This window comes from Choloepus didactylus, chromosome 18 (assembly GCF_015220235.1).
Source record: "Choloepus didactylus isolate mChoDid1 chromosome 18, mChoDid1.pri, whole genome shotgun sequence".
NCBI classification, from domain to species: Eukaryota; Metazoa; Chordata; class Mammalia; order Pilosa; family Megalonychidae; genus Choloepus; species Choloepus didactylus.
In genome coordinates, this window is record NC_051324.1 from 47,923,680 (window position 1) to 47,951,351 (window position 27,672).

The 27,672-nt window shown below is 39.2% G+C and overlaps 1 protein-coding gene across 1 annotated transcript; it reads right to left on the reverse strand.

Moving 5' to 3' along the window:
- On the reverse strand, nt 1–27,672 carry KPNB1 (karyopherin subunit beta 1). Its single transcript, XM_037809272.1, has 22 exons — nt 27,288–27,672; nt 27,121–27,179; nt 24,788–24,970; nt 21,551–21,751; nt 19,669–19,821; nt 18,602–18,661; nt 17,922–18,011; nt 17,474–17,584; nt 16,047–16,148; nt 14,270–14,494; nt 12,648–12,839; nt 11,787–11,917; nt 10,639–10,786; nt 10,230–10,301; nt 8,709–8,853; nt 7,454–7,536; nt 6,901–7,008; nt 5,609–5,752; nt 5,380–5,485; nt 4,601–4,715; nt 3,777–3,938; nt 1–3,074 (listed from the first exon to the last, which is right to left on the reverse strand). Coding segments are annotated over exons 1-22 (2,631 nt in total). The 5' UTR covers nt 27,328–27,672; the 3' UTR covers nt 1–3,073.

A 27,672-nucleotide genomic window follows, 5' to 3' on the forward strand; every position in this document is an offset into this window, starting at 1 on the left:
TTGAAAATAAAAATAAAGCGGACTTTATTTAGAAGATAAAGGTGGTGGTATCAGTTCTGGTTAATAAAGTTGGGCTCACGTGTTTTAACAGGTCTTTAATGCCATCACAGACTGGCATGCCAAGAGCATTCTGAATGCCAATTACAGATTGAAGTTGTTTCAAAAACCAAGATGCTAGCAAAAGCTAATGGAGTTTGGATTTCTTTTCAAGTCAGACTAACACAATTCTTTAAGTGAATAGATTACTTGGTCCTGAAAGTTAAAACACTACACTGAGCAACCCCCCTCCCTTTTTACACAAGTCCCTAAGGCAATATTAGAGATGCCTCTGGCAGCCAAAATTGCAACCTTCCAACAGAGGGGAGCTGCTGGGAACTAGGAAAACGAAAAGCATAATTAACAAACGTAATTTGATACAGGCAGCTGCCAATTGTGGCAAACCAAAGCCTAGTCCATGCCCATTTTCTTCACATTTGCACTGATATCTTCTCAAAACGGTTAACTACGTACTTGAAGGAATGTGCCAAGACTAGGGTGGGGAAGGCCCAGACTGTTAGTGGAGAGAATGCATTTTGCATCCAATTACTTTAGGAGGTACAGTTGATTAAGGACTAGTACCTAGACTATGGAAAGCCCACTAGCCAAAGGTAACTAGAAAAGAGGATTAAATACACAACCAGTGCAGAATAACCGTGAGGCACCAAGACCACAATTCAGCCAGCCCATTTTCCTCCTCTCCATCCCTGAATGGATCTGGGAGAAAGCATTAACAGCACTCAACTGCTTCCCTGGAACAAACATGACAACACACGGAAGGTTTTGTTTTCATTATGGTTCTTGGCGTACTTTATTCTCCTGCTGCCTAGCTAAGCAGCCCACATAGGACAGAAACCGGTAGCAATGAGGAATGTTTTTCTCTTCCCCAATATTCCTGCCCTTGTGTAAGCCCTGACCCATCCCTATCTAATATCAGGAATGGTTAGTATATTTTCTCCCTCAAGAAATAAGTAAAATTAAAGCAAGGCATTAAAGGACCAGGCCTCTTCATAAAAGGGCTTAGGAGCTGGTGCAAGCTCTTTATTCGCCGTGGAGCGTCTCTCCTTCAAACACCTGGATTTATTTTTGTACACTGGTTCATAGATCGGCACTTGACTCTGAACCTGGCACCAAAAGGCACAATATCTGATACCCTGTACAAGAGCTATAAGAGATGCTGCCTTGTGGGTGGACAAAACTGAGCCAATCCCACTTATGAATGGAAGGCTTGGACAGGGAGGGGAATATGGCAAAGAGATGGAGAAAAAACTAAGCTCATGCTTTTTGCTAGAATGGAAAGTAGGAATAAGAGTCCTGTTTGTTAGTCCAAGTACCAGGAAGCAATGAAAATACTTCCTTGGTTTTTTAAAAGCAGCATACTCAAAATGCCAGCATATACTCCTAATAACTGCAAAACCAAAAGGGGATCAAAGCTCACCAACATTCCTTCTTATTGCTGAGTCTTAAACCAAAATGCAGGGTGCCCTGTTCTCTTGTAAAAGGAAAAATAATTAAGCCTGATATACAATATGGTGATCAAAACATATCACACCATTTAAAAAAAATATTAAAGTGTGTGACCAGGGGAATGTTTGACACCATTTTATTAATCTTCAATTTCAGTGGAAAAATATAACCTTTTTCAAGTGCCATCTTCATCACGAAGAGTTAGTATATATATATAACTTTTATATATATATATTTATATCTGTCTTTGCCTTTTGTTTTGGTTAGTTGGTTTTGAAGTGCAGCAAGAGACAATACCACATTGTAGTCAATCAAAGAAAAGAGAACAGAAGGCCAAGCAGTTTCCAAATGGTTATTTTATCAGATTGTTTGAACATTAAATTTATCCTCGTTTGCAATCCAAAAGTTACCTGAAATTTGCTGTTTTGCTTATGTGTATGTATACTTTCTTTTACTGTGTATTGTTTCCTAAACTCTTTGGCACAATTTTCTGGGGGCACTCAGACTGCCACGATACAAGTCAGGAGAGAGCTTTTCTTTTGTGCTGCCAATTCTGAGCATTTAAATTTTGTTTTGTTTGGGTTGTGGCTTTTGTTTTTGAAGTCTGCATTCTTTATTTGTAACAATTGTTTTTATTTTTTCTATATCCTCTAACTCCAGAGTTTTCTTTTTCTCCCCCCTCCCCCCATTCTACATTCACAGTTGAACCATATTATTAGGAAAGACGCCTTGATGAAAATACCAGGATGGGAGCTCTGACCATTTGTCAGTGTTTTCCCTAAAAGATAATAATTAACAAAACAAAACAAAACAAAACAAAAAAAAACACCAAAAACCTAAAGAGCGTCTTTCCTTTCTTTCCTTTTTTTTTTTTTTTTTTGTATCTCTTGTGCTGCATCAGTAGATAGAACTTCGGTTAGTTTTATGAAATGCAACGTCTTAACCCCCATCCTTTTTTTTCTGGGAAAAATAAACTGCAATGACTTGAAGTTGAGAATGTGGATACCGCCTCACTCACACACACTCATTCTCAGACTGAAAAGAATCCCTCACCCTCCTTTTAGCCAGCACGAGTACTGTACCGTGTGGCAAAGGTACCCCGAAGGTGGGCTTGAGACCCAGGCTCCATCTTTCTTATCAGTAGCAAAGGCCAAGCTGCCTTTTACAACAAAGCACCACAGCTGAACCCAGTCCCTCCTCCTCTCCCAAACCACTCATTCCACTCAACACTGGCCAAAAGACAGAAAAGCTAGTTCTAGCCTCTTCTGGGAAGAGATAGCTTTCTTTTTCTTTTTAAAGCAGGTAAATCCATCGTTTTTCTCTTTTCCAAGGTGGCCGATGTTATGGTTTCCTACGAAGTCAGTGCTTACTTAGCGCACTAACAGCACTGCTGTTGGTGGCTGCAGCTGCTGCTGTGGCAGGATTTTCAATGTGGTGTGTTTTCAAGCCTCACTCACTCATCCTCTCATTCCCAAACATTCAGCATCCGTGCACACTCCTCACTTCCGGGGTTTTCAAAAGATTGGAGATTTCCAGTGGGGGTCTCAGGTTATCATCCAATGGTAACAGATCTAAAAACAGATGGGGAAAAAAGTCAACCTCTGAAATCACATACCCAGCAAAGCCAAACACCTCTTTGATTCCTGCAATTAAGTGCTCCAAGGCTAGAAATGAATCTGACTATCAACTATTCAAGGGCTGATTATTTTTCTTCTCTTCCTATGTGCCTTCTCCCTGGCTCTCATTAGCACTTCCATCAGAGGGTGGGAAGAGAACTAAAAAGATAAAACTCAAAATAGTTTTGCTGACACCTGTGGAGTAAGATAACTAAGTAGATGGGAGGAAAATAAATTAAAACTACATTCCAAAGCAGGGGTCAGACAACTTTGGCTTTGGATATCTTCTGCAGAGCTAAGTAATACCCAAAAGTACTGCAGTTTAAAAAAAAAAAAAAAAAAAAAAAAGTGCATGAGGAAGAAAAAAGGAAAAGTTAGAAAAGAGAATTATAAAAAAATGCCATTATCATGATTTTATTAGGGTCCAGTGGATACTAGTTACATAAAGAATCAAATTTTTGGCTCAAGGAAATACTGAAGTTTCCTGACACTTCCACTAGTAGTTTGAGGCCAAGGCCTGGCTCAGAAGCACCTATATGGGGAGAAGTACAAAGCAAAAACCAAAAAGAAAGGCAGCCCTTGCTAAAATAGCCTAAAGAAAACACAGCTTCTCCCCAAGAAAAGAGAAGAAAGAGAGCAGTGGAGACAAGCTCTTACCAAGCTTGGTTCTTCAGTTTCCTCAGTTCTTTTGTGGCCCAAGTAGCAAGGGTTTTTGCTTTGTTAGTCTTCGATCTCCGTCCTTCAGTTAACAGTTCATGGATCATGGGCCTAGCTTCTACTAATTTCAATACATCCTTCCCAAATGCTGTACATAAATCCCTGTGTAAAACAAGTACATCAGAGAATGAGGTCTGGCCCATACTAGCATCATCTGTTTTGAGCATTCCAAATTGGTTCTTAGCTTCCTTAGGGTTTCTCAGTATTCACCTAATTTTTAAAGCTGGCAGAAATTTTAGATAAGCCAGTCTAATTCCAGCTCTCAATGAATGAGGAAAATGAGGTCTAAAGATGTAAAATGACTTACCCAAGGTTTCACACAGCCAATTCACGATAAAATCAGAATTAAAATCCAGGTCTTTGAGCAACTTAAGACCAATGTATTTTCTTCTAATGATGCCTCACAAATCCTCAGTAGAGGCTAAACAGAGGCAATTTGTTGACCAACATCAGAATATGGGATAGAGATCTGACACTGCTTCTATACGTCCAGTAACTCACTTCATAAAAAGTTTTTTAGTGGAGAGAAATTAGAGATCTGGAGGGTCTAGAATAAGGCTAGAGCTTAGAATTATCATTAGCAAGCATTCAAAATGGGACACATAGGATCTATTACTTCCTAACACCACTCTCTAAAGAATGAAATCTAATCCTCCTCCATGCTACAGGTGGGTTGTTGATCCAGGTTCCTCTCAAAATTCTTTACTACATGTTTTTCGTGTGAAGTTCTTTTCCACTCTTAGAAGCAGGATGTTATAACTTACCCTATCAGTCCAGCAGCACATGCTACCACGCCATCTGTATGATCCTCATCTCCAGCAATGTGGTCAATAAAAGACAGAATAAATTCTACCCTGGGTTGTACCAGCATTACATCCGCTACAAAAAAAAAAGAAGGTCTGATAAAGTTTCACATAGGGCAGGACTACACTCCCCTTTCAAAACTTGCAAGTATTCTACCCCCATCAGTGAGAGTCAGGCTAGATAATCAACTGCACACAGTAACCCTAAATTATTCTTCAGATTAAGATGTCACCCCGTAAGTCAAAAGAAGAGACAAGAAATTCTTCCCATAAGCAGTTATAATAATTTGGAAGGTATAAATGGAACTCTTCCCTCTAAGCCAGTGGCATCAAAGTAAAGTACAAATATTTCCCCAATCAGTAACAGAAACATCAGGCTGTTGACGGGGAAAATTTGATTTCCCAATTCTCTAATTCAGTTGTATTCAACCTTGAGTGCCATTCGTGGTTGAAGAAAATAACCAGCATCTCTGTCAGAGTTTTCCCAACAACTTGCTGAGTCCCATCCCTTGTAATGCTCAAAAATGCAGAGGATGGGGGAGCAGAAAAAATAAAGTCAAGGTTCTATACCCTCCCCCCAAACTATTTCCTTCTTTGGGAACTGCTTCCCCACCTTCTCCCCACCTTCCTTTAAGCCAACAGGTGCTAGTTTACAAGTGAGCTACAGAATTAAAGACACAGCCCATTAGGCTAAGTGCACACTGGCCAATGGACTAAGTAAATTGGGGTGAATACTCAACGGTGTACGTTCTCCTGATCTCCCTTCAATCCCTGGACGATTCCGGTATAGGCTTCCAAGCAGCCTTCCCTTAGCTCATTCAGATAATCCACCATGTCATAGTCTGACTGTAAGAGACAAAGAACAGAATCCCCATCACACCAATCACTTTTAGTTGTATATTTGTCAAAAGTCCCTCTCTTCCAACTAGAGTTGGACTTACAGATCAGCAAGACAAGCTTTACGCTTACCTTGTCCACCTGGGCTTGGGAGGCCTGCTGAAGAGTATTCAATACTACTTCTAGGTATTTTTTAAACTCTCCACCAATAGCAAGGGCAATATCACCAAAGACAGACAGAATCTGTGGCTTCACAGACCTGTGGACATTTTCGTTCTGACAAAGGAAAAAAAAAAAAGAAACAAAATTAGTAAACATCAAAATGCATTTGCTCAAGGGGAGGCTAAACATGCTTATAATTGTGCCTAAGAGTCTCCCACTGAGTACCTCTTTGTTGCTCAGATGTGGCCCTCTCTCTCTAAGCATCTTGGCAGGTGATCTCACTGCCCTCCCCCCATGTGCGATCTGATTCCCAAGGGTGTAAATCTCTCTGGCAACACACGATATGACTTCTGGGGATGAATCTGGACCTGGCATTGTGGGATTGAGAACATCTTCTTGACCAAAAGGGGGATGCAAAATGAAACAAAATAAAGCTTCAGTGGCTGAGAAATTGCAAATGGCGTTGAGAGGTTACTCTGGTGGACATTCATACGCACTATACAGATAACACTTTTTAGGTTTTAATGTATTGGAATAGCTAGAAGTAAATACCTGAAACTACCAAACTCCAACTCCGTAGCCTTGACTCTTGAAGATGATTGTATAACAAGGTAGATTACAAGGGGTGACAGTGTGACTGTGAAAACCTTGGGATCGCACTGCCTTCTCTAGTGTATGGATGGATGAGTAGAAAAATGCTGACAAAAACTAAATGAAAAATAGGGTGGGATGGGGGGGATGATTTGGGTGTTCTTTTTTTATTTTTATTTTTTACTCTTATTCTGATTCTTTCTGGTATAAGGAAAATGTTCAAAAATAGATTGGGGTGATGAATGCACAACTATATGATGGTACTGTGAACAGCTGATTGTACACCATGGATGACTGTATGTATGGTATGTGAATATATATCAATAAAACGGAATAAAAAATGCATTTGCACAATTCAAAGACCCAAGAAAGTAGTATTTATAGAAACAACCGTATCAACGGTAACAGATGTACCACACTAATGCAAAATGTTAAAATTATTATTATTATTATTATTATTCTTGGGTTTTTACCCCAAGTTCCATGCATTACTTTAACTTTACTACCTAACTTGAGAATCATTTTGTGAACGTTAATAATTCTCTTCTTTATATGTTAATGGCCAATGTTCTGGGAACTTACAGCTTCCCTGTCACAGATTTTGACATCTAATCAACCTTCCAACCAATTATTTCTTTGAATACTGGTTAACTAGATGTGCAGACACTCACCCCCAAGTTCTCCAATAGCAGCTGCATGACTTCATCACAGAAAGGTAAGATATTGGATTGTAGGGCACGGCATAAGTCTCCCACTAACCCCACAGCTGCCAAACAAACCTGCAAACAATTGAGGAAATAAGATTAGTTCATTTTAACAACTAATATGGCAGGAAGAAAACTAGAAGTATTTGAGACAGAACAAAGAAAGGGACAGAAAACCCAGTATTTACTGAAAATAGTGGCAGCAAAGGGGAATGTTTGGGGAAAAAAAAAAAAAGCTTTGTTCTTTAGGGAGTTGACACCACAGCTTTACAGCTGCCCTTGAATCAGAATTGCCTTGGCAGTCATCTTGTGTTCCCTCACATAGTGTGTCTAATACCCTGTTTTTCACCGACTACTACTAGTTCAGACGCCCAGGACAACAAATAAAGTAGCTCAACGCTTGGGACAATGCATAAGGAAGAAAGCTATGTAGGCTACAGGAAGCTGACTTTATGCTACAAAGACTATCAGGTATGAGTGAGAATAATATAAATACATTATTTTAAAGAGCATATCCTACCTGGTACTCAGCATAATTTTTCAGTCCAATGCCCAGAAAGGGTTTAAAGGCCTCCATGTACTTTAGGAATTCACCACCCAACACTGCAGTGAAACAAATTATTAACTATGATAGTACCACAGGATATCACATAGGTGAGCAAAGATATCCTCATTTAGTTGCCCCAAAATGTATTTGCTCCAATCAACAGGTCAGGTGGAGTGTGGGTTAATTACTGATTCTATCATCAAGAGATTAAGATTGTCAAAGACAAGCCAAATTCATAACCATAACCGCCAGAAGGGCCTAACTCTTATGCCCTGGAGATAATGCCAACTCTCTAGAAAACATAATTTCATTTTGCCTGAAAAACAGCAAAGTAATATGGCCCTCAAGGAATGCTGAGGTTACGTCTGAATTGGCTGCAATGCTGTCACTTGTCCACACCCTCACCTGATCATAATATATCCTCTCCTCTCAAGGTCAGCTTCAAAACAGGGCCTCTAGGCAATTCTATTGAGTCAGGAAAAGCAGCACTGGACTTCAGATCCAAGTTAGGACTCCGGGCAATCAAAATTAACTTCTTTCCCTTTTCAGGGTGGTCATGTGTTGACAAGACCAGTTGGACATATAATTTTAGGCCAGAAATAGGTCTGGTCCTCACCTTTAGTAGTATGTCTTACAAACCACCCCTGACAGACGCATTCCAGGTTTCTTAAGTGCTCTCTAATGGGCTTTTAATGGCTTTTAAAGAGCCTTAGGTCTGAAACGGCTTCCCCAGAGCAATTTCACATAGCCAGACATGTAACAACCAGAAAATCAATTAATTCCTAGAACACACTCAGTATTTCATTCCATCCCACAATAGCTACCATGATGAGCCAACCTGAGTACAAAGGATTACAACCTTAACCAGAAGGTATCAAGTACCCGTAAAGAAAATAGAAACCCTTGCTTCCTTCACCCTTAATAGGATTCAACCTCAATAAAGAAGACTTCAGAAGAAAAAAAGGTGAAAATCAGGTGGGTGATAAAAGTTTAGTTTTTCCCAAAAGGGCAGCCAATCTAACTTAGTCACAAGCTGGCTCCCCATTAACCTCTCGGAGAGAGTAGCCAAGCAGTTATATACAAATCTACACCTAAGTTCAATCCAACTTTGGACTGATTTAGACCCCAATAAATGAGGAGAGGGGCATACTTTCTGTGGGCAAAAATTCAAAGTCATTTAAACTCCACAACTCTAAAAACATTCCCTGACTGATTTTGGCTCACTGACCTTCCACCAACGTGCTAACTGCCATCAGGGCATCCTCTTGCACTCCCCCAGACCCAGCTGTGCTTTGGAACATCCTTAACAGGGAGGCCATGACCACATCAGAGATCTGTAAAGCATCTTGATGCTGCACTTTCCGGAGAACATTCTGTGAAATGAATAAGAGTCCAGGATCTGTTGGTTCCAAATCCTCCAATCAGAACACTACTTGTTTCTAATCAATTTAGCCCCCTTATTTTTTTTTTGGGGGGGTGCACAGGGGGGAGGCAAAATATAATTTTTCAGCCTCAAGAGTTTTGACAGAGCACATCACTTGCATCAAAACAATGATTTTAATATCCCTTCCACTTCCCAATTCAGGGTAAACATGACATTGTCCGCCCCCCCCACCCCCCCACCCCCCGTACAGAAAGTCATCTCTTCTGCGATTCACTTGTCTGACAAATCCCTGTCAGATCAATTAACTTCCATACTCCAGTTCTATTGGAAAGGCAGTGAATTATTTCAGCTTTAGACAAAGTCATGTCATATAAGAATTCTTACAAAACAAATAAAAAAGCAAACATTCCTATATCCTAAGCCATTTAAAGATGTCGGTCAAATAAACTGAAGACTGGCTTCTCCCAATACATAGTCCCCAAACCACCCTCCTCACCCTTTCTTTTGTTTTGACTGATATTACTTGATCATTCCTCTATTTTGTCTGATGAAAAAGGAAAAACTTAAGAGTCATGCTTTAAAAAAAGAAAGTTTGGGGTAAAAAGAAGGAGTTCACAGGTAGGATGCCTAGTTAGCGTTACTGCATACTGAACTCTAGTACCTACTTAAGCTTCAAACAAGTTCCAGGGTTTTCCTGTACTCTCATGGAAAAGGAAATTGCACTCAGCCACTTCGTGAGTGGTGAGTACTATTTTTTTAGTCTTCACAGTCTGTCCTCAGAAAAAGGGTCCACTGCAAACAGCAGGTACTGCTATACAATCATAGACTATATATTATGTAAACAATAATAAATCTTCCAATAGCAAATGTTGTTTCAAAAGACGATGACAGAAACTCAAGGCTATACATTTTTTTTGCAAAGTTAAGTTTCACTGAACTGAAATTGGTATAGAATAACAGGGGCCACCTCAGCTAGTAAACTTAGTAGCAACTGATAAACCTCCTCCCCCTTGAGACATTTTATCTTCTATCAAGGCTATATTTTTAGCAGAATGAACCACAGCTGGGAATGAAATCTGACTTGGCTAAGCATGGACAACCTAATCAAAACCAAAGACTAAAAATTTCCAACAAAGATCAGTTGTACAGCTGGGAGAGACCAAGTAGTTTCCTTCCCTACAGCGTAAAAGACAAACTAGCCCTTTCTGGACACGAAAGGACCATGGGAAATTACTCTCCTAGTCAGCCACTGAGTACAGCCTTTTAAGAACAGTTTCTGAACAGCTTCATCTACACCATTTCAGGGTTCCGTGTATACACGAATTTGTCAACTCAAAATTAAGAAATGAAGAGGAATCATCATACCTGAAGAGTTGCGCAAAGTAAAGACTGAAGGTCATTGAACTGGATCCTATCGGATGTGCTCTGGATATGTGACTATTAAGGAAAAGAAAAAAAAAACCACAGATCATGTTTTAAATAAAAACCTTCAAAAAGGGTTTTAATTAAAACCTTTCATTTTGGTTGGGTTTCCCAGGACTATTAAATAATCTTCATTGGTACTAACATAGGAAATAAAAAATATACACGACATATGATACATGTGTGAGTAAACTGTAAAGAGCAATGCAAATGTCAAATTGCAATTTTTTTTTGTATAAGCCTTATATCTTTCTGAGAAAATTTTAGTATAACACCAAAAAGAGACAACAGTCCTAAAATGAGAGCTGTGTGTTAGAAGAACTGAGCACTTCCCACCAATAGTGAGCCTCACCTCCATTTGAAGCACTTGTTGCAATCGTTCCATGATGACTAGAGTTGTTTTTTGAACTGCAGGGTAACAATCCTTGGCACTATTTTTCACAATTTCCATCAAAGATTCATATGCAGCACTCCTCAGGTTGTTCTGGTGTCCATCAGGTCTGTAAGGAACACACAGCAAAATCCTTAAAGCCTCAACTGAAGAGAAAAGACAGAAAAGTTCTTGTAATGTAGACACTATGTCACTGAAAACAAGAACCCAGAAACTGATAAGGTTTCAGGCCTCATCGGAGTTTGTGATCACAATAGCCAGGAACCAAATTTTCAAAAATACTTAAGCCAATGGTTATGTTCAGACCTGGTTAAAATTCAGAATGGCCCTGTTGGAAATGGGATAAAACTATAGGGAAAAAAAATTGTTTGAAATACTTGAAACCATGTTGACAATGCAAGAGAGACTGCCTGTATAGCCAAGAAAGATTGCCCAATTTTATTCATTCTTCTGAGGGACAGGTTTTCTACACAATCTTGAACTGAGGCATGGGGATAAATGAATTAAGCATGGAAGTTTTATGGTCAGCCCTTTTCCTACGGGTTCATTTCCCTAGTGGTTTTAGGTAAGCATAGCTCACACAAAAGCAAAATATGATTAAAGGTCATCTCTAATTTACAATCCCTTCAAATTGCATTTCAAAAGCTCATTTGTAAATCAACTATTTGATGCCAAGTTTTTCACCCAATACCATAAATGTAAGTTTTATACATAAGTTTCTGAGCTGATGAAGTAACTAAACCATAAGAGAGCTATCATTTCTTTTATTATAGCATAAATACCCCTGGTTAACTGCCAATACTGCAGAATTAAGGGGACCTCTCGAGATCAATTGCTCCCCAAAAGAGGGACTGAAAGGCAGTGAAGAAATGAGACTATTTTTCAGACTTTAACTGTAAACCAAACAATTCTAAGGTAGGCATAGCCTTCATTTCTCTCTCTCTCTTTAAACAAACACACAAAATTAATCTACTGTAGGATTCTTTTCATTCCTCCAGATCATGTAAAGTCTTGTTTTGTCTCAATATGATTAAGCTAGATAGTAGATAGCACCATAGAAGGCAAGAGTTGGATGCAATGCCATAATTCATTTCAGTGGAATAAGTTACCTGTCTGTGGTTTCCAGGAGCTTCTGAACTATAAGTTCAAACGAAGAGGATAAGCAGTAGGTAGCTGGTTCTTCCTGATCATCAGCTACATCTGCAGCTTCATAAGCAGCTTCAGCCAGACTGGAGAAAGCCTAAAACCCAGACAAATGTCACATTAGCCCTAAAAAGAACTCCACTCCAAGGTTAATTAATGTTTTTAAAGATATCTTGGATAGTATTCCTTTCCAACTGATCTAAGGATAAATCATTGCTAGTGAGTCCCCAACTTCTTCTGTCAAGGTCATCTTAAGATAGCTAAAGATACTTTATGGGTACCCTTAAAATTTATTATGTTAATTAATTTTTTCTGTTTGTATTGTCTGATGATCTGCCCACAATGCTCTAAGCAGAGAGCTTTCACCTATTCCAAATGCCTGCTACTTCTTCTTTTTACTTGTTCCTTATCTGACCTTCTTTTCTCCCCCATATGACCAAATTCAGCCTATACCGACTCAGCATTTGGTCTGCCTACCTTCCTTTCCTCTTGCCCCCTTCTCAGCAATGATACTTTTTGTAACCAGCAACTCTCTACCTTAATCAAAACTTATTTTCCCCAAACAACTCAAGAAAGAAAACCAAATCCAAATAATTCTCCCACTGGGTTAGCATGTCTGTTCTCAGTAGTTCAGGAACCTGACCATGAGTCAACAGTCTGCACTGGCTCATGCAATCGGTATCTCCCCCACATTTTAACAGAAGAAATTAAAAAGGAGATGCCATCCAGAAAAATCTTCCAGTAAGGTAGACCCATTTCTCCCACACCCACTTCCTTGCCAACGACTCAGCCAAGCTCCTTGTTTCACCAGGAAGAAAATTCCTTACCCAACACACATTTGAAGCCACTCTGGGCTCAGCACTGAGGCCCTCAATTAGACATTGCAACAGGGGAGTCAAGTAGACATCATTGATGGCAGCTTCAGGGAGCAGTTCACAAATTCTGCCCACAGTCCATGCAGTTGTATCTCGAACAACTACACTGGGGTCTTTCATTAATTCTATTAGGGTAGGCATAGCCTGAAAATACAACAGGTATTAGCAAAGCAAAATGAAGATTAAAATTCATGCTACCAATGTAGTTATTTTAGATTATTTGTTTTTCTTACTCCTCTGTTTGGACATGGTTTATTAATTTTCTTGGGGTATGGTAGGAACATATTGGAAGCAAAGTAGTTATTTTAGGTTATTTGTTTTCCTTAATCCATTGCTTTGTTTGAAATGTTGTGGGGTTTTTTTGGTTGTTGTTTGCCTGTTTGTTTTTAATTTTTTGATAAACAAAGTTAAAAAATTGAAAAAAAATCAGTAGAAAAATGGGAGTAAAAACTAAATGACAAATAGGGTGGGATGGGGGGATGGTTTGGGTATTCTCTTTTCACTTTTATTTTTTATTCTTATTCTGATTCTTTCTGATGTAAGGAAAATGTTCAGAAATAGACTGTGGTGATGAACGCATAACTATATGATCATACTGTGAACAGTTGATTGTATACCATGGATGACTGTATGGTTTGTGAATATATTTCAATAAAACTGAATTAAAAAAAAAAAAAAATTCATGCTACCTACTACCTACCTACTACCTCAGAAGAGGAATAGAAATAGTGCCTGTGCACTATCAACAGGATAATACATATAAGTAAACTGAAAAAGCCCTCCTCTCTTCACCAAATCCCAGCACAGAGTTCTGTTAAGAGTTTGAACGATTTCAGTAGTTTTCACTGAATCACTTAGAAATCCAGGATGCCGTTGTGATGCCATTTGGCTATATCCTGAGAGATTGAGTTCCATATGTGCTAAACTCAATTAAAACAGACTCTTGGTGTCATTTATAACAGCAAAATAAAAAAAAACATTTCCATAAGGGGATTTTCATTATGGAAATGTCATTATGTTCAAAGGATGAAATAATCCCATCATTAAAAATTATAGGGGAAATACTTATGATATACTGTAAGTGAAAAAAAAAATTTTTAATTATTTGCATTAAGCTCTCCAGCCTTAATGGAACTGTGACCCATGAAATTCTTTGAAATTTGCTAACTACTTGTGAAATCGTACTTTCAAAATTATCACTGTTACATATATATGTTAAAGTTCACAATAAAAAAAAAAAGAAATTAATTAAAAAAAGATCTCCATCTTATTGCACACACAAAAAAATCTGCAAGGATAAAAAACCAGTGTTATCCCCTGGGCAATGGGATTAAAGGTGCCTTTTTCTTTTGGTCTTTTTCTATATTTTTCAAGTTTCTAGGTTATAGGATTTATGTAACAGAAAAGTGAAATGTATTTTCCCTCACAACAGCAAATAATACAGAAATAACCTTTGAGGATGACTATTTACATCTTTATTTAGACAAACAAAGGCATACCTTCAAGTGAAAACTTTTAAGCAAACAATAAATATCTCACTTTCCACTCCAAAACTCCCTTTCCCTTGGCTTCACCTGTATAACTAGTGGTTTGAGCTGATTGGGCTCTGGTCCTTCCAAGATACAGCCAAATGCCATCACCGCTGCATCCCGGTACCGCCAATCAGGGTTCTTGATGTGTTCTTTAATGAAGGGTAGAACATGTGGGACAATGTCATCTTCACAGCAGGTAGCCAGGAGCATGAGGCACACCCCTGCTGCTTTGCATGGGTTCCAGTCATCATCATCATCATTTTCATCCTGGTGAAAGAATGTGACACTAGTTAAGTTTTTGATCAAAGAATCGTTTTACCTCAAAAGGTCCTCTGATTATGCCCGAATGCCTTCAGAACTTAAGATTTGGGGAAGCAATAAATAGAATACACAGTTGTAAAATAGAATACACAGTTGTAAAATAGAAAACACAGTTGTATTTTATCCCTTCCATGAAGATATACATTGAAGGAAGATTTTACTTCATGCTATACAATAATCAGAAAGAACAAACTGACTTTATACAACAGCATGGATGAATCTAAAATATACAGAGTAAAAAGCAGAACAAGAGTATACGCTATATGATTCTAATTATATAAAAAGCTTAAAAATAACCAATTAATTTAAGGAGTTATAAAGATAGTGGTTCCCTTTAAAGGGAAGTAGTGATTGGGGGAAGATATAAGGGGCAGTTTTTGAGATGCTAATAATTGTTTTATTTTAATAAAGCTAAAAAAAAAAGATTTCATTCAGATCTACCCTTAAATTACAAAATAATTTTTGAATTATTTTGAAATAATTCATGGAGTACCTTCTTATTGTGGTTAACATTCATCCCACACAATAACTTAAGGCAGTTTGCCTATGCAGTTTCAGAGAATTATACACCTAAAGGATGATTTGTTGTTCCCAAAGCACAATAAAAATATACAAAAGCAAAGCTAAGGTCAAAAGAATAACAACTATAAAATTGAAAGATGAGATGAAAATCTACTTAAGGGAATATCCAGTTCATTTCAAACCAAATGTACCTCTACTTATCTTTTGAGACTGCAATATTGAAACACCCATACTATTTCTTAAAAACAGACCATATTCTTGTACAGAAAGAAATTTTGCAATGTTCAAAGTAACCAACAGTGATTCCTTGGAGCACTGTTAGCTCTTTGGCAATATTTCATATACACCACAAGAGATGAGGTGACAGGAAGAACTTTCCTAAACACCACATCAAGAAAGAGAACAGAGAAGAGAATGTAGGTAACCAAGGAACACTTCTTATAAAAGAACTCCTATGTTTACTCATTAGACCCATATCTTCACGAAGCCTTATCACTTTTATATTGCCCTGAATCTTATTCCTTGAAGTTAATGACCTTTAAGGATTAGTAGAAGAGTTTCTTTCATGGTTGGGAATCCTTCATTAAGGTCTGAATTACTTGTAACCAACCTCTCACCAGCATTTGAAAAGTATATATATATATATACCCCATGAACACATGAAAATATATTAGATATCAGAGCAGATATTTGAATGGCCTAAAATTAGCACATCCCTCTTCTCAGCTTTTATTCAGCATGCTGCACTCAGGAAATCAGAGCAGTGTGTAGCTCATTACTGATCAATCAATGCTCATCTGAAATGTTCAGACTAGTTCTCCTTCACAAACTCAGAGCCTAAGGGATCTTACAGGTCCAGCTCAGCTACTCCTGAGTCATCTACAGAGCACCAAATAGTTCATCAAACAAGGTGGAAACTACCACAATAAACCACCCAACTCTTACCAAAGTTTCATAAATTTGGAAGGAAACCCACCTGTTTAGTTAATGTCTGTGTGAGGATTGGAACGAGGTACTGTAGCGCTCCCTTGGCATAAAACTTGCTGGTATGCTCAGGGGGCCGTCCTTGTTCTGCTGCCTAAGGGAAAAACATACAGCAAATTCTGGACAGCAGCAATCAAGTGATGGTATTATTAAAGGCATACAACGAGAAGGGCAGAGGGGTCCGTAACAGAAATACAGTCAATTCTCATTATTTAAGAATTCTGTATTTGCGAATTCACCTACTGGCTAAAATTTATTTATAACCCCAAAATCAACACAGCACTTTCATGGACATGTGCAGAGTAGTGAAAATTTTGAGTTGCCCAAGGCACACATTCCCAGCTGAGGCTGAACAAGGTGACACTTTGCCATCTTGTTTCAGCTGTCATACTGTAACCAAATGTACTTTTCACAGTATATTTAATGCCATGTTTTTTGCATTTTTGTGCTTTTTGATGGTGATTTCACTATTTAAAATGCCCCCCAAGCGTAGTACTGAAGTCTAGTGTTCCTAAGTGAAAGAAGGCTGTGATATGCCTTATGGAGAAAATGTGTTAGATAAGCTTCATTCAGACATGAGTTATACTGCTGTTAGCCATGAGTTCATTAATGAATCAACTATATTAAATAAGGTGTCTTTAAACAGAAACACACATAAAACAAGGTTATGTACTGATCAGCTGACAAAACTAGAGGCTCACAGGAACCTAACTGTATTTTCCCTTGAAACAATGGTTCATTATTTACTAATTCAGTGTTCACAGCAACATTGAACATAACTACAGCAAATAATGAGAACTGACTATAGATGGGGCAAATGATAACATTCACTGTGATCTCTGGAGGCATTCGTTTTTTGCTCTACTTTGATGACTTTTAGGCCATACACATAATCTATTTTAAAGGACCACAGCAACTTTAAGAATTACATTCTTTTCTCACAAGCTCAATTCACATTTACAAGCTATCATGTAAGTGATCTTTAGATCAAGAGATGAACCAAGTTTACATGAGGATGCCAAAAAATAAGACTGTTTTTGAAGTGCATAAATACATTTGGGCTTGAAAACAACACTTGGGTTCAAAGATCAAAGAATTAACCCCTTTCTCCATCTCCAATTCCTTCACCAGAACTAGTAAAATATCAATTACAAATCCAAGGCTTGCTTTAGGACATCAGACAGGAAGTAATTCCGCATCAGGTGTTACCTCAAACTGTGACAGCCTGCTGCCCTCTTGTGTTCACAGTATTAATACCAGTGTTTACAATAAATCATGCCTAACCGATTGGCAAAAACATGGGATGCCTCATTCATTACTGTTCTGTCTCCCTCATGAGGGGCTGTAGATAACAGAAAAATCAAAATCTCTGCAAATGAAGATAACTTCAAAGCCCCACCCCTCCCTTCCCAGGCTCACCTCTGAAGCCTCAATGGCCAAATCCATTTCCTCATCACAGACATTGGACCAGAATTCTATCCCTTGTAGGGCCACCTCATCAATGTCACTTTTCATTGCTTCAATTGTGATCTTAAGAGAGAGAGAAAAAAAGATACTCCAGCCCTCAAATAAGTGCTGGTTTAAGTCAGACCCCTCTTCCAAAGTTTTAAGATGAAGGTTTATGAAAGCTAGGTCTGGAACGAAAGGTAGAAAAAGCAGATTGTTTTCCAAAACACTTTTTACCAGCACAAAGATAGTGCAAGTTTTCTTGGCATGGCACGATATGCTTAAACATAATACTAAAACTCATGGAATTTCCCTGATTTCATAATATTAAGTCAAAATTACAGAACTGACCAAACAGCAACTAAGAATGGTGGGGCTTGCAATTAGCTACAAGTTCAAATCACATGAAATAAAAACTTACTGCAAAAAGAGCGGGACCCATATATGTCTCCATGTATTGATAATACAAGGACATTATCTTCACCAGATTCTGTAATGCAGCCACTCGTACCTTTTATAAAGAGCAGAATAAAGTTAACATAAATAATAATACAATCTGACAAAGTAACTATCATTTTATTCAAATGGGTCAAACAAGGAATATACATGTAATGTTATCTTTTCCCCAGAAATAAATTTCTCCCTTCAATTTTTTCTTTACTCCTTCCTATTTTATCTTCCCTTTCCTTCTTTTTGTGCTTTAAAGGTGCCTGTGGAATCTATGGCATGGCTAAACTCGCCAATGCCACTCAAGTCAAAGTTTCTCTCACCTGCTTGGAGGATCAGGTTTAGGTCACAGAAACAACAACGGTGTTTCAATGGCTACAATTCAGAACAATCACTTAAACAATTATGGCAATTAAATAGCAAGACTTGTCAAAAACCACCCTCTAAAACTTTAGTTAAGAGGATTGCAATGTTCATTATGGTAACCTTCCAAGTACGGTTCTTCCCTCTTCTCCGATGGAGGAAAATTCTTATTGGTAACAAAATTACTTTTTCAAGTCAACTAATTCTCAATATTTCAAACTACTATATGCTAGAGTTAGCATTTCCTAGGAAAGCTATAAGCCACAATTTTTCATATGATCTTACACTTACCCTCGTATCTGGACACTGTGTAGCTTCACAGACCACCTGCATAATAAAGTGCCTTTCAGACTGCAGGAAGAATAAAGATAAAGAGAATTAGGAGAGCAAAACCCATACAGGTAAAGATTGCTAGAGACCCTTTTAACAATCTTTCACTTCCTTAAAGAGCCCCACACAACCCTGGCACAATCAAGAAGCTTTCCTAGACAGTCATGGCACAATGAATGTTATGAAGCGTTTATTCCCAGTGCCTGCTATATGACCTGCCTTCTTGGAAGGTCTCTAATCTTTTAATCCCCCAAATGACTTTCACTAACAAGACTTCCTGAAGGAAATACAAAGGAAAGTTTAAGTCACAAAGTTTAAATAAAGATGGTTGGTTAAAAAAAAAAAAAAAAACCTACATGTAAGAAAGTAAGTTTCTTTGTATTTTTAAAATGTAAGAGATTTCAAACATTTGCTTTATTTTAGAGATGAAATTTATTTCCTGAGGAGGCAAATCCACACCAAATGTGGTGAGAAAAGGGAATAACAGAGCAATAAAATTTTATTTGCTACTCTTAAATCTTCTGAAATCTAAAAGGGAAAAAACACTGTTTATTAATCAATTAGAATTGCAGTTTGTTCTGGCTTCTTAGATCTCCCCATTTTTGTTAAGACCAAGTAATGACAGGAAGCCCAGCTAAAGTGTCAGCGAACATAAATATATAAACAACTTCAGGCAAAACGTTTATATATTAATTTTCAAAACACCTCCCCCTAAGGAGGTATGAAACACCCCAATGTCTATATATTTTTTAAAATCCCAAAACATACCTACACTTTGGATTGCAAAAGGAAAAACCTACACTAAGAAACACGGTAGAATACATTACTCGCAAGAGCCTGATAAGAAATGGCAAAGACCTACCTACTTCATGCTCATGTTTAAAGTAATACAAATCTCAACTAGTACAAGAAATGAATGTTTCTGAACAAGATGATACTTCAGAAATCATACACTTTTAAATAAATGCTTTCATTTTAACTCTTTCATTCCTCACTCCCTGAACCTTTATTTTTCAAAAGAAAGGTACCTCTTTGTCAAAGTTTGCTTTGGTGAACTCCAATGAGTTCAGGAGTGCATTAGTAGCCGCTAGCTTCACATTATTACTAGGCTCCTCTTTCCTCATCCCCTGAATAATGGCAGTCAGAATCTCATTGGATTTATCCTGTAACTGCTCTGGGTCCTGAAACAAGGAGAAAAGTGTAATTAACACAAGAAGAAGCTGACAGCAGTCTTTTTAATTGCAAAATCTACTCAAGTGAGTATCATTATTTTCTCTGCTCTTTTCCCACAGATTTCCATTTAAAGAACACTACAAACCACCTGCAAAATATCCCATGGTACTGGTAGTCCAACAGTGAATTGAAACTAGTGAAACTCATCACCTTCTTCTCTGACTTCTTAGCATTATGATTTTGGGCATGAGGTAATGCTGGCCTTTTTTTCAACTTCTGTGCAAATGGAGATGGCAGTCTGGTGTTTTTTCCAGGCCATGTACCAAATGGAAGTAAAGCTTCAGAATATCAGAGGGCTGAGAATCAACACCTGACTACAACATCTACAGAGTATAAGATTCAGAACAAATCCCGTGGACTTCTTTGTTCCATTAAATCTGTATATCAAAACAGACACCAAATGCCAAGTCCTTGATCTTGGGGCTTGCCCTTATGAAGCTTGTTACTGCAAAGGAGAGAATGAGCCTACTTGTAACTGTGTCTGAGTCTCCCCCTGAGTACCTCTTTGTTGCTTAAATGTAGCCCTCTCTCCCTAGCTATGCCTAGACTCCCGGAAGTGTAAATCTCCCTGGCAACACAGGGTATGACTCCCAGGGATGAGTCTGGACCCAGCATCGTGGGATTGAGAAAATCTTCTTGACCAAAAGGGGGAAGCGAAATGAAACAAAATAAAGTTTCAGTGGCTGAGAGATTTCAAACGGAGTCGAGAGGTCACTCTGGAGGGCATTCTCATGCACAATATAGATATCCCTTTTTTAGGTTTTACATGTATAGGAATAGCTAGAAGTAAATACCTGAATCTATCAAACTGCAACCCAGTAGCCTTGATTCTTGAAGATGATTGTATAACTGTAGCTTACAAGGGGTGACAGTGAAAACTTCATAGTTCACCCTCCCTTTATCCAGTGTATGGATGGATGAGTAGAAAAATGGAGACAAAAACTAAATGAAAAACAGGATGGGATGGGGGGATGATTTGGGTGTTCTTTTTTATTTTTATTCTTTCTGGTGTACAGAAAATGTTCAAAAATTGATCAGAGTGATGAATGCACAACTATATGACGGTACTGTGAACATCTGATTGTACACCATGGATGACTGTATGGTATGCAAATATATTGCAATAAAACAGAATTAAAAAGAAAAAAGAAGAAAAAAAAACAAAAAACCAGATACCAAGAATGGTTTCTCATCAGCAACAGTAGCCCTATGAAGGCCACATTTAAAATAATGTATTGTGGCTCCAGCAGCTAAACCAACTACAGCAAGGGTCAGCAAACTTCTTCTGTAAAGTAGTAAATGAAAAACTACAGTGTCACTACACACTGAAGATCCCAAGGAAAGGTCAAGGATGCTCCAAGGTAGAACACATCCTCCTTTAAAAAGCCCAGAATCAAAAAAAAAAAAAAAAAGGTACAGAATCTAGGCATCTCCATACATATGGATTTCCATTATGAATTTGTGACCCTTTTTACTTCAGGACATGGTTAGCAACGTAAGGATAAGCTAACTAACCAAATATACAAGTCTAAATTCACAAATAAGGCAGTTCTACTTTCAAAACAGTTTGCAGTAGCTTGTTTCTTCATTATATGGTAAAGAGTAATCCTAACACCACGCATGTCACAACTAGAGGAAATCAGGTATACCAACTGGATACATCAGCCAGCAACTTACTATATCTTGGCAAATGTAACCAATAGCTTCCAATGTTGACTCTTTCATGTGCTCTGTGCTGTTGGGGTTTGTGACATTGGCCACCAATTGAGGAATTAGTTCTGGCCACTGGTTCACTGGGATCTCTGCACAAGCAATACCAGCCACGCACTGTGAGGCAGAACTAGGTCGATAGGTTTCTGTGCCCAAAGTTTGCAAAACCTGCAAAAACAAAAATTAAAATTAATTTCTAAAACTATTGTAAGCACATTTTGCCTACTAATCAGTCTTATCTAAACTCTTATAGAATGAAAACAGAAATGCAGAAAAGGCATATATGTGTATATATATATATATATATATATATACTACGCAGCCAGCTACAGAAAAGCCAGCCCAAATACCAGCATCAGCACAACCAACACTTTCCCAGAGCTGAGGAACAAGAACAGTCATCCTTGCTTGCAAACAAAGCCTCAAACCTCACTTCAGTGCAAGGCAGGAAATGACAAGTTAGAAGGGAAAGGGCTATTAAGAGTTAGGGGAATGGGAGGGATCAAAACTCATCTTCCAGGCTCCTTTTGGTGGTATAAGGGAAGGCTGCCCACAGAATGAGGCCAACTCTGGGGCATTCAGGTGGGTCTGATTTACAGTGGATCACTGTTTAAAACCTTATTCAAGAAGAGTTCTTCCCCCTCATGAAATATCAAACAAACTCTTCCTTCAGGTCACTGACAACCAGCACCCTGGGTGACTTATGCAGCAAGCAACAATATCACTAGATGCAGAAACAAAGTTACTGATGTTACCAACACCTAAGAATTAATCATTTAACTTCTAACCTGAAAAGATTTATTCTGTTTGCCCAAGAAGCAAAGAAATGCTCTCTCCTCATCAATAAAACTAGACAGATAATGCCAATTAAAACAAGATCAGCCTGTAATTCAACATGTCTTCTTTGAGATGGTAACCATATAAGCATTTATGTACAGGCTTTGCAAAGACACAGGTATGGATACAGGATGAAGCCACAATTGACCCAGGGTTAATCATTACCATGATCAGCTAACTCAGTCAATGAACTCGCTGAGAATCACCAGTCCACTCAAAAGGCAAACAGTTAATGGTTCCTGGCAGAGAACAAAGAATAGCTGCCAGATATTCAGGCCAGTTCTGCTGACTAGGTCAAGTCACCTAGTATCCTGCTTTGTAACTAGTAGCTAATAATGAAGTCGTAGTCTTTCTCCCCTAAACAGTCTATCATCAACTCTACCCACTCCCAACAGCTCTACCCAATAATAAATAGTTCTGACTGATTCTAAGCAAAGGTTTTGCTCTTTAGGACTAGTAGAGCTAGAATGGACTTGAACAAAATTTGCATCTCAATAACGAGGTAAATGATCAAGTGGAAGGGCCGACTAGCTATTAGCCCAGGCTTAAGTAAGAGTTCCAGTTCAGGGTGCATTTTATTACACCAAGTCTCTTGGCACACATTTGGAGATTACTGAATTTATTCTACCTTCACCTTTCCACCTTTAAATTGCTTCTATTAGGTCATTAGTTAATATATTTTTGAGATGAATTAACATCTTGAGTTGACTCAGAGGCTATAGATGTCTTAGCACCCAGGTACTGAAATTTCTTTTAAAACCAGGGATGGCCCTAATAATAATACTCATTTATCCAAAATAAAAGGAGCAAGGAACTAGCTCTCAATTGTGTCCTAAGATCTGGATTTCAAAAAAGAAACTGACTGCCAGTACTGAGAAAGAGAATTATCAGACAAGCTATGAAAGACAATTAAGGAAAAAAGGCCAAGACGATAGTAACTTTTCTTTTCATGCACAAGGGTTCAGCCTTGCCTATTCAAATTCCCATCCAAAATTTTAAAAAATTTGGTGTTAAAGAGTGATGTGTCAAAAAGAGTTAATCACAGTTCTTACCATGTCTTATCTCATTTACTACTGTGTAATGTGAAGAGAAAGAAAAAATCAAATGGGCACTAACACCATCAAGACTTTTCCAGTGATGAAGAGAATCTCATTTATGGAAAATTGCCCTGGAAAGGGGAGATTAAAATGTAATTACATAAGCAGACCCAATGTGGATAGAAATAGCCCCACATTCCAAGGAAGATTCAAAATAAGCTGGCTTTCATAACCTAGAATTCCCTGTAGCGGACACCTCCATGCACTACTGGAGAGGGAAGGAGGGAAACAACTAATGCCAACACCTAGAACCAACCAGGCAATGGCAAATATAATGAGGATAACTAAGACCTGCACAAGTACACATACAGTTCCCATACTGGTTTCCTCACAGATATCAAGGACCAAATGATGACTGCACAATGTTAAACTTACTCCCCTTTGTGCCTTATAAAAACAGGCCACTTTTAGAACCTCACTAATTAGAAAAAGCACATCTGTCCATATATTTTCAATCCTTTGCTTCACCCAGAATGGTGCATTTCTAATTCAACAACAAACTCACAAGAACTTCATAATGCAGAGCAACAAGATACTCAATTTCCTTCAAGTATTGGGAATATTTATTATCCCACTTTTCAAACATCTTGGGGAAAAAACAACAGATGTTTCTAAAGAAAGTTTTTCATAATTTACTAAGTAGATAAAACCACCATCAAATGTCATACCTCTATTTCATAAACTCTTGAAAGGGCTTGAAAGGCTTGAGAGAGCCTTTAATGCCCCTTCTAACTGCACATAGTGTCATGTCTAAACCACCAAAGAATGAGACTTATCTGCAGCAGAACTTCACCAAGAGCTAGGTGTTGGATGACTGGAAGAATCACTTGGGAAGACAGTTCCAAAATTATTCTTGAGGCTTATTCCAGACCTACCAACTCAGAATCTCTGGAAGAAGCTTGGAAATTAATATTATTAGCAAATTCCTTAAGTATTCTGACATACTACCTGAATATGGGAACTACCAATTTATATACATTCCAATTCAATAAACAGATTCTACAAACTCCTTTTATCACCAATTCTGACATCTAATTCAAGTTTCCCCAAACAGCTGTGTCACAGGTCATGTGAAAAGAATTCCAGTTCATCAACAGAAATGAACAAGCTGTACTGAGAAAAAAGATTCAAATCAAGTACAATTTTTATCTTCAAGTGAAGTTTAGGTCCCAGAATCTATCACACTGTCAGCTCTAACCCAGGCACAAATGACAAAAAACTGCAACGTTTAATCCCTAAACAATATGACCAAAAGTAGAAAGTTACTTACATAGTTCTTGACTTCCCGTCTGGCATTAGCATCAATGGCAAGCCATCTCTGTTGATACTGTGCCTTGATGTCTGGATCCTTAGATGTCAGCGAGTTCTTGATTTGTAGACCAGCTGCAACTCTGGCAACCTGACTGTTTCCTGGATTTGCCAGCACTCTGGACAGTTCCACAAGGAAAGTGGGCTGTTGAGAGAAGATGTATTTGCAAATGAAAACATCCATTGGGAATTTCACCAGTTGAGGATAGATGGAACACCAACCCCTTAAGGACAGATTATAAATGCCACAGAAAACTCTAAATTATCTACTTCAAGACTCATATTTAAATATTTCTTAACACATAAGGAAATCATCCATCATCTCAGGCAACTTCAAAAACATAAGGAACGGCAGATTTTCCTTTCAAAATCATTCTTAGTGTCAAAGTTTTCACACTAAATCCTCAGATTTCAAGCAAGTTTGACAATCTGGTAGGCAAGGTACCTTCACACCGAACTGTCCCAAACACCCAAAATAGTGCCTGGTACTCAATAAATATTTGTTGAATGACAAGAAAGTAAAACTGATATTTTCTAAAAAACCTTAGTTCAGAAAGAATTACAGTCCATGTGACTTTTGATCTCATGGAAACAGAAAATCTTTTATGAGCAGGAAATACTTAGTAGATAAATCTAAAACACCGACTTAGGAGCCTAATCCTCTGTATTTTAGTTGCAGGGATGAACCAACTTTTGGCAAAAGAGGAACAATGGGAAAAAAGCAGATTTATAAGGAAAAGTTAGTAACAAGTATTTAGAAATAGGAATAGAGGAAAATTGAAAAGACAAAAAGTGCCAAGGCAAACTGTTCCAAAGAATATGCCTATATTTAATAGTTACCAGTTACACTAAATAAAGCCTCTATATATTTTGGTGTTAGTTGTCCACTGAACTGAATAGAGGCCTAAAAAGCATACTCAATCTCTTGTAATGCACAAAACTATGCCCTTTGTTTTAAACTTTTAACACACACAGACACACACACACTCCCCCAACCCCCAAAAGCCCTATCCAAATGGAAAAGTTAACAAGAAAAGCCAAGAGAAGAGTTTCTTACCACTAAGTACTGCATGCCATAGAATTTTCACACAGCGGAAGATAATCCTTAAAAGTCTTATTTAATTTTGTACCACTAAAACATGTTAAAAATGAAGGCTTCTGCAAATCAGCAAAAGCTGAAACAGAAATATATCCCAAATGGAATACTATCAGTCTATACTAGTAGGGAAATATTTTCTGGAGAAAAGAGTAAAAAGGTTAGCAGAAGAAACCAGCACTTATAAGGACAAAAAATATCATTCAAAGGCAGTTTGCACAAAATAAGCTTTTTTCTTCATTATTTTGCCTAAATAACTCAACTCGAAGTAACCCATTTGGTTACAGTATTAGCTACACATTACCTACTATTTTTAAAAGATGTCAAGTATTATTCACCTTTCCCTCTGCTTCCCATCCTCCCAAGTAGAGGGAAACCAAAGAAAAATAAGTGGCACATTGGTTGTTTCAACCAAACCATCCCACATTTTCACACAGAGGCCCAGTTTCGATACTGTAGTGGGCTCATCTTTGTTTTTTTCTGTGCCCCTTAAATTTGAAAATATGAAAATGAGGAACTTTCCTCTGTGATTTCATCAAGAAATAGGCCCGATCTTAAGGATGAACCCCTCTCTGAGTAGAGATCCCAAAACTCAACACATGGATGTTAAAACAAAACAAAACAAAAAACAACCAAAAACCCAGGAAAGGACTAATCGGGTACGGTAAGGAGAAATATTAGCAGACGTGTGCTAAAAGGCATTCGGGTGCCAGGCCTGGCCATGAGCACAGACCAAAGGAAACAGGAGAGGGTAGAGCTCTGGGAAGTAGATGGAGAGAACCACAGGAGCCATGGGACAGGAAGGGGAAGCCGCTCCGGGTCAGAGCAAAGTGGGCAGCTGGGCTCTGAGCTTCCTTCCACATGGCCCCTAGGCCCGGCTCCCCCACCCCCATCCCCACCGAACACGCAGCGCGGCGCAACCTAACTTCCCTTCCCTCCCTCTTTCTCCCTCTCGCCGCACCGCCGCCCTCAGGCCGCGCGGCGATTGGGCGGCAGACAGCCCGGCGCGCCGCGCCATTGGCCAGCTGCCGGGCCCGGGGCGGGACACACCCACCGGCTTCCCGATGGCGGGGTTAGGTTGGACCCGGGCGGGGGGAGGGGGACGGGATGGGGCGGGGTGGGTTCCTGAGGCCTGGGCCTCCGGCAGGGCGGGAAGGCCCCGGACACAGGAGATGGGGGGACGGCGGGATGGCACGCACCAGGTTCTCTACGGCCGCACGCTCCAGGAACTTCTGCGCCGCTTCCAGTTCAAGCCGATCTGGGGGGGAAGGAAAGTGGGAAAGGGAACAGGGTCAGAGGGGCCTGGGCCTACCCTCCCCCCCACCTCAAATCACCCCAGCCCGACCCCCCGGCCTCCGCGTCCTACCGGGAGACACGGTCTTCTCGAGGATGGTGATCAGCTCCATGGCGGACGTGGTGGCAGTGACTCCCCCTGGGACGAAGGTCCGGCCTCTCGGGCGGCGGCTCTAACTGGGGGTGGGGTTGGGGGTCGGGTGGGAAGGGAGGGTGGGGTGGGGGGCGGGGGTCACCACAAGCCCATTCACCGGTTGCCTCTTGGTAGCTCCGGCCCCCTTTCCTTCCTTCTTTTCTTCCTTCCTCCCTCCCAATTTGGTGTTGGTGGCGGCGGCAGCTACTCCTCTGGCAGTGGGGGAGGCACCCCGGGGGCAGCTCAGATCGCGGCTGGTGCTCGGGTGGCGGAGGGAGAAAGAAGGAAGGGAGGCAGTGAGTGAACGGCGACTCGCAGAGAGGGA